Source organism: Erinaceus europaeus, chromosome 22 (genome assembly GCF_950295315.1).
Source record: "Erinaceus europaeus chromosome 22, mEriEur2.1, whole genome shotgun sequence".
Taxonomy (NCBI): domain Eukaryota; kingdom Metazoa; phylum Chordata; class Mammalia; order Eulipotyphla; family Erinaceidae; genus Erinaceus; species Erinaceus europaeus.
In genome coordinates this window covers 16,441,756-16,449,146 of record NC_080183.1, presented here as the reverse complement: position 1 = coordinate 16,449,146, position 7,391 = coordinate 16,441,756, and the positions used below count along the sequence as shown (strand labels likewise).

General features: G+C 47.8%; 1 protein-coding gene across 1 annotated transcript in view; it reads left to right on the top strand.

Moving 5' to 3' along the window:
- LOC132535384 (uncharacterized) overlaps window positions 1-275 on the top strand; it is a 1,485-nt gene extending 1,210 nt beyond the window's left edge. The window contains exon 2 of the mRNA XM_060180905.1: window positions 1-275. This exon is cut by the window's left edge and continues 434 nt beyond it. Within this exon, the coding sequence (XP_060036888.1) occupies window positions 1-275 (275 nt within the window).
- Window positions 276-7,391: the final 7,116 nt, after the last annotated feature.

The window sequence follows — 7,391 nt, the reverse complement described above, 5'->3', positions numbered from 1 at the left end:
ACACCCCGCACCTGCACCCCGCACCCACACCCTCCACCCACACCCCGCACCTGCACCCCACGCCCCGCACCCACACTCTCCACCCACACCCCGCAGCTGCACCCCACACCCACACCCCGCACCTGCACCCCGCACCCACACCCTCCACCCACACCCCGCACCTGCACCCCGCACCCACACTCTCCACCCACACTCCGCACCTGCACCCCCGCACCCCACACCAGCACCCTGCAACCCGCACCCGCACCTGCACCCTGCACCCCGCAGGCAGCTGAGAGGACCCAGAGGCAGAGCCAGAAGCCCAGTGTGTCTGCACGTCCTGCCCCAACTCCTCCCTCCCTACAGGCAAAGGTCACAATATGCAGATGGCGCAGGTGAGACACCTGGAGACTGGGGCTGAGGCTCATGCTCTCAGGGCCCCCGACCATCCCCAAAAAGGACGATACAAAGTGTGTGTGTGTGTGTGTGTGTGTGTGTGTGTGTGTGTGTATGTGTGTGTACACAATACAAGGTGTGTGTGTACACGATACAAGGTGTGTGTGTGTGTACACGATACAAGGTGTGTGTGTACACGATACAAGGTGTGTGTGTACACGATACAAGGTGTGTGTGTACACGATACAAGGTGTGTGTGTGTACATGATACAAGGTGTGTGTGTGTGTGTGCACGATACAAGGTGTGTGTGTGTACACGATACAGGTTGTGTGTGTGTGTGTACACGATACAAGGTGTGTGTGTACACGATACAGGGTGTGTGTGTGTGTGTGTACACGATACAAGGGGTGCGTGTGTGTGTGTGTGTGACTTATACAGTCTTCTCTGTTCCTGTCCTTGCTTCCTCCCAATAAACGCTCCTCTTCTCCCTGAAACATGACTGTCTCTCTGTGATTCTTCCATGTGGAAGTCAGCCTAGAAACCCACGGAGGGAGCTGGGGAGCAGCCCCACCGCACCCCCAACACCTTCCGCAGCCTCCAATCAAGCCGCTGACCCCTGACCCCTCTCCAGTGGGGCCGCCAGGGGACGGTGATGCCACTAGGGGTTGCTAAGGCTACCGCCGGACACGGGTCAATTTTGGTATGATTAGTTACAGATCTTACTGAAGTTGAACTCAGCTCAAGGCCTCTCTCCTCTCTCCCTCTCCCCCTCCCTCTCCCTCTCCCTCTCTCCCTCTCCACCCCTAGATTTGGGAACTAAGTTATCTAGCTGGAAACAGAAGACACAAGAACAGGAAGCAGAAGAGACAAGAGTGACTGTCAGAAACCACAAGTGAGGGGGGCCCAGCGGTGGCACCCCCGGTTAAGTACTAAGAGGACATAGTACTAAGAGCAAGGACCCTCGCAAGGACCCAGGTTCGAGCCCCCCATTCCCCGCCTGCAGCAGGGGCTTTTCACAAGGCAGCAAAGCAGGGCTGCAGGTGTCTCTCTTTCTCTCCCCCTCTCTACCTCCCCCTCCCCTCTCAATGTCTCTCTGTTCCTGTCACCACATGTGACCGGGGAGAAGGGGCCAGCCGAGCATAGTCAGCCCTGAGGACAGCTAAGGCCTCTGTGGGAGTGGGTGCAAGGCCCCCTTCTAAGCACCCTGTGTGCACGGACTTGACTAATCCTGACACCCCCAGACAGGTGCACGTACAAAGCGACGGAGGCACAGAGATGGCAAGGAAGCTGCCCAAGCCCACAGCTGGCAACTGCTGCCTCCAGAACCCGCAGTGAGACTCCAAGTCAGATGGGCAGAACGCCTGGCTTTCCGGGAGACGGGGCCCTGCTGTGTTGGCCAGAGGCTGGAAGAGATTGACAATAACACACGCCAACAGGACCACCGCCATAGAGCAGACACAAGTAACTTCAAGGGCGCAGGTACAGTAAAATGAATAAGACGATTAAGAAGCAGTGATTTGGGGGGGGAGGGTTCACTGGCGGCAAACTCAGTTGAGTGCACACATCACTATGCACAAGGGCCCGTGTTCAAGCTCCCACTCCCCACCTGCAGGGAGGAAGCTTCATGAGCGGTGAAGCAATGTTGCAGGCATCTCTCTGTCTCTCTCCCTCTCTGTCTCCCCTTCCCTTCTCCATTTCACCCTGCCTTATCAGATAACAAGCAATTTAATTTTTAAAAGGAAGTGGTGGGTTTTCAGTATCTTTTGCCATATGTAGAATCTGTAAGTCATTAGAATTTTAATCAGCTCCTGAAATTCCTAGAAGTTTGGAGATTGACTCCTATGAGCCAGGCTCGCTGGTTCAGGTCCAGCAGCCTGCTAGACCCTCAGCAAGACCTGGGCACCAGCGGCACCACCTTCCTGGTATTCCTGCCACCTGCTTGCCCCTCCGGGCTTTATTCTGCTCAGACCCTCTCCTGAGTCTCTAGGCAAACAGGTCTGCTTCTCCTCCCTCCCCTGGGTATCTGGAAATATCACTCCCCATCTCCCTCCGAACCTCAAGCCTTGAAGCACATGAAGCCAGAGAGCCGTCAGATGCCATGTTTTTAGATGTTGTCGACTTATATTAAAAACAGTGGGAGTGGGACCCCTCGGGCATCCAGGTTGGCTCAGAAAGCTTGGAGACCAGGAACAAGTAGGGTGACGGGGGTGGGGGGTGGCTTGGGCTGTGAAGAATGACACAGAGAAAGCAGGTTCAGCTGCACTGCCGGCCATGAGATCAATACACACACATGCGCACAAAATCAATTCTGTTTCTATACCCTGGCGATGAATAAAAATCAAATTAAGAAAACCATTCCATTTGCAAGCACATCAAAAAGAATAAAATATTGAGGAGTAAATGGAACAAAAGAGGCATAAAACTTAAACTCTGCCAGTGACAGATGATTGCTGAATCAATAAGACACCCCCCCCCAAAAAGAAAAATAAAAAAACTGGGAAGCCATCCATGCTCGTGGGTGGAAGATGTGGGATTAAGATTCCACACCCCTATTGGGTCCCCAAGGCATTAAAACCCCTGCCGAAGCCCCACTGTCTCCCGTGTAGAAATTGGCACGCTGTGCAGAGGACCTGGGTTCAAGCACCCACCTGGGAGGGGGAAGAAGCTTCATGGGTGATGAAGCAGGGCTGCAGGTGTCTCTCTCCCTTATCACTTGATTTCTTTGTCTCTAGCCAATAAATAAAGTATTTTTAAAGAAAGACAACATGGCTTAGAAGTGGTCAAAACAACTCCAATGTAGCAACAACTATCTAACTTATATGAACTATGTTTCCAGCACTTGGGCCTCACTGTACAAAAAAAAAAAAAAAAAAAGGAAAAGGAAAAACGGTATTATTCCCTGTGTCAAATTGCTATAAGCAAATACTTCACCCACAGATACAGGGAATGAACTTTAGAATTCCATCCATCTCAGAGCAGATTCATTTGCAATGACTTCCACTCCTGCCTTGAATAACTGTCCACTGAGATGTCTAATACAGCTATGGGTTTTCCTCAATTGTGTGGTAATAATTTTAATCGTAACACAATCCAGAATAAAGCCTTCAATATGTAAGGGCTCTCAGCCATGTGAGAAGTTTTTAAAACACCATTTCAATTTCTATGTATGTTTTGTTGCAGGAAAAAAATGATACAGAAATCAATTTAAAAAAAAAAAGAAATCAATTTTTAAAAAAATTTCCAGCATAAAAATATATTACATTAGGACAAAATTCTGTGGGGGAAGCAGAAGGAAAATAATAAGTTAGAGAAGAAAAAAGGAATCGTGTAAAAATAGTGGACTGCGGGCGGCCAGGTGGTGGTGTACCTGGTTAAGCACACACACTGCAGTGTGCAAGAACCCAGGTTCAAGCCCCTGGTCCCCACCTGCAGGATGAAAGCTTTGCAAGTGGTGAAGCAGGGCTGCAGGTGTCTCTCTATCTCTTTTCCTCTCTATCTCCTCTTCCCCTCTTAATTTCTCTCTGTCTCTATCCAATAATAAATACATAAAATAAGATCTAAAAAAATTAAAAATATATATCAGACTACCAAAGGAAATTTTGTGTACTTTAAAACAGATTAATAGTGATGACATCTCAGTGGCACAGTGCCTACAGAACTAGATGGAAGGACAGAGGCCCTGAGTTTAGTCCCTGCCGTCAAATGTACCAGAAAAATGCTTTTCCCCTATCTATCTATCTGTTTAATAAAAAATAAATAATTAAAGAAAACAAAAGATAGTAAGATCACATCCATGTGATATTGAAGTTTCCTCGGGAACTTGAAAAAGAGCAGAGTGAAGATTTATTTTTAAATGTCACCATTTACAATGTGCCCCAAATTGCATCCTTTGCACCTATGGAAACTCGCGATGGAAAATGTAGTTTTCATACTGGAAATGGGCAAGGGGTAGCCCATCTCTAAAATTCATTCAAGAGAGATGCAAGAGGCCCAAGCATCAGCCCAGTGCACCAATACAAAGGAAAGGCCTGCTCCAGTATCACCACGTAGCAACATTAGCAGAGGAAAGGGAAACCTGGGAGTCGGGCGGTGGCGCAAAGCACAAGGACCAGCATAAGGATCCCGGTTCAAGCCCCGGCTCCCCACCTGCAGGGGAGTCGCTTCACAGGTGGTGAAGCAGGTCTGCAGGTGTCTGTCTTTCTCTCCCCCTCTCTGTCTTCCCCTCCTCTCTCCATTTCTCTCTGTCCTATCCAACAACGATGACATCAAGAGCAACAATAATAACTACAACAATAAAAAAACAAGGGCAACAAAAGGGAAAACAAATAAATAAATATAAAAAAAGAAAAGAAAGGGGTCGGGCGGTGGTGCAGTGGGTTAAGCATATGTGGTGCAAGGCGCAGGAACCGGCGTAAGGATCCCGGTTCGAGCCTCCGGCTCCCCACCTGCAGGGGAGTCACTTCACAGGCGGTGAAGCAGGTCTGCAGGTGTCTATCTTTCTCTTCCCTTCTCTGTCTTCCCCTCCTCTCTCCATTTCTCTCTGTCCTATCCAACAATGAATTGCATCAACAAGGGCAATAATAATAACCACAACGAAGCTACAACAAGGGCAACAAAAAGGGGGGGGGGGGGGAATGGCCTCCAGGAGTGGTGGATTCATGGTGCAGGCACCGAGCCCAGCAATAACCCTGGAGGAGGAAAAAAAAGAAAAAAGAAAAAAGAAAAGAAAAGAAAAGAAAAAGGAAAGGGAAAATTGAAGTCGTGAAGCTCTTCTCAGAGAACAGGAGGGCGTGTGGCTGCCGGGATACTGGGAATGACCCTGGGGATGTGGCGTAGACCCCCAGTCATGCTCCCAGCAGGGAGTGTCACTTTCGGGTAACCAACGTCCAAGGATTCTCCCAGTATTGAGGTTCCAACAAGCAGGAATTAGTAGCAAAGAAACCACTTTCCTGGGGGGATTCACACTGAGGGAGTCTTCAGAACTTTCAGAATACTGGACATGTCCAACCTGGCAGAAGTTAAACATTTTTAGGACTCTAAGAAAATATTTTCCAAATGGAGACCAAAAATAAATAATAAGAAGCACAATATTTCATATCAGAAATCTATCTGAGAATAGCTGAGCTGGGGGATACCTCTGTGACAGAGCACAGAACACAGGATCTGCACACGGACGGTCACACGGACGGTCACACGGACGGTCACACAGACGGTCACACGGACGGTCACAGGTATGAGCCCTGACAGCACACGTGCCAGAGCTCAGCAGAGTTCAGGTCTCTCACAGAAAAAAAAAAAAAAAGAAAGAAAGAAAGTGGGCCAGGCGGTGGCGCACCTGGTTAAGTGCACATAATACTAAGTGCAAAGACCTGCGCAAGGATCCAGGTTCGAGTCCCCAGCTCCCCACCTGTAGGGGTGAAACTTCACAAGTGGTGAAGCAGGTCTGCAGGTGTCTATCTTAATCTCTATCCCCCTTCTTTCTCAACTTCTCTCTGTCCTTTCCAATGAAAAAAAAATGACCTCCAGGAGCAGTGGATTCATAGTGCCGGCACCATAACGCTGAAGGCAAAGAGAGAGAGATAAATAAATTAAATAAATAAATCTTTTGTTTTTAGTGTCTGTAAATTCCTTTTTAAAATGTTGTTTCACAACAATTCCAGGCAAAATAGCACTGATCTATCCATATTTGAATCATTTGGATAATAAGGTCAAAAAGCTAAGAGTTTTCTCGTAAGTTTCCATTTGCCATATCAAGAGGAGCTAGTTACAGTTTTGAAAGTTAAGTCTGTCTATCTCATGTATTTTCCTTCTTGTAAAGTCAAGCTATACCTTATAAGTCTTCATTTAAAGTATAAATTAAAATTTTAAATATTGTTCTATATAGATTTAAAGATAGTACATACTTCTGTATATGTCTGTAGCTCTATGACAAGATTTTTTAGCTATAAAAATAGAATTATAAATCTAGTACTAAAGACAGGAATTAGAGGGAAAAAATAATCCTCAGTACATTAAGAAGAGCAAAAAAAAGTCCTCCAACCTGATGAACATATCTCTGGAGAAGCTATGGCTGTCATGAGATTTCTGGTGAATGACAGACTAGCTGTCCCCATAAAACCAAGCGCTTCCCTAATATTATCCAACATTAAACTGAGAGTCCTAGCCAGATTGGTGACGTGGTACTATAGACTGAGAACGTGTCCCCCACACCACCCCCCTCCATGTCAAATTCCGCCCCCAGTGTGACGGGATCCGAGGAAGGGCTGTGGTCCAGGAGGGTCTCTGTAAACATTCATTAGAAGATAACAATATGAAGATGAAGGGTTGTCATTCCACACGTGAAGTCTCTGGACACAGTCTGAAGTGAAGCATGTTGAGGTGGCCATCATTGCGTTGATTAGGTTGTAATCGGCAGATGCAATATTATTTTATATGGATTGGGAGAGGCATACGGGAAAGTGAGCCCTATCCAAGGGTTCCAGGACTGGGGGAAGTAGAGGGGATTGTAGAAGGTGGAAGGATGCCGGCCAGGCTTCCCTGGACTGAAGACCCCACCAATGTGTCCTGGAGCTCAGCTTCCCAGAGACACACCCCACTAGGGAAAGAGAGAGGCAGACTGGGAGTATGGACCGACCAGTCAACACCCATGTTCAGCGGGGAAGCAATTACAGAAGCCAGACCTTCCACCTTCTACATCCCACAATGACCCTGGGTCCATGCTCCCAGAGGGATAGAGAATGGGAAAGCTATCAGGGGAGGGGGTGGGATATGGAGATTGGGTGGTGGGAATTGTGTGGAGTTGTACCCCTCCTACCCTATGGTTTTGTTAATTTATCCTTTCTTAAATAAAAAAAAAAAAGATAACAATAAAAGGAGGGAGTCAAAAAAAAAAAAAAAAAGGAGGGAGTCAGAGGGGGAACCTGTGGCTCGCCTGGCAAGGCGCACATGTTACCACACACAAGGACCTGGATTCAAGCCCCAAGCCACCACATGGATGCAGCTGCTGGGGGGAAGC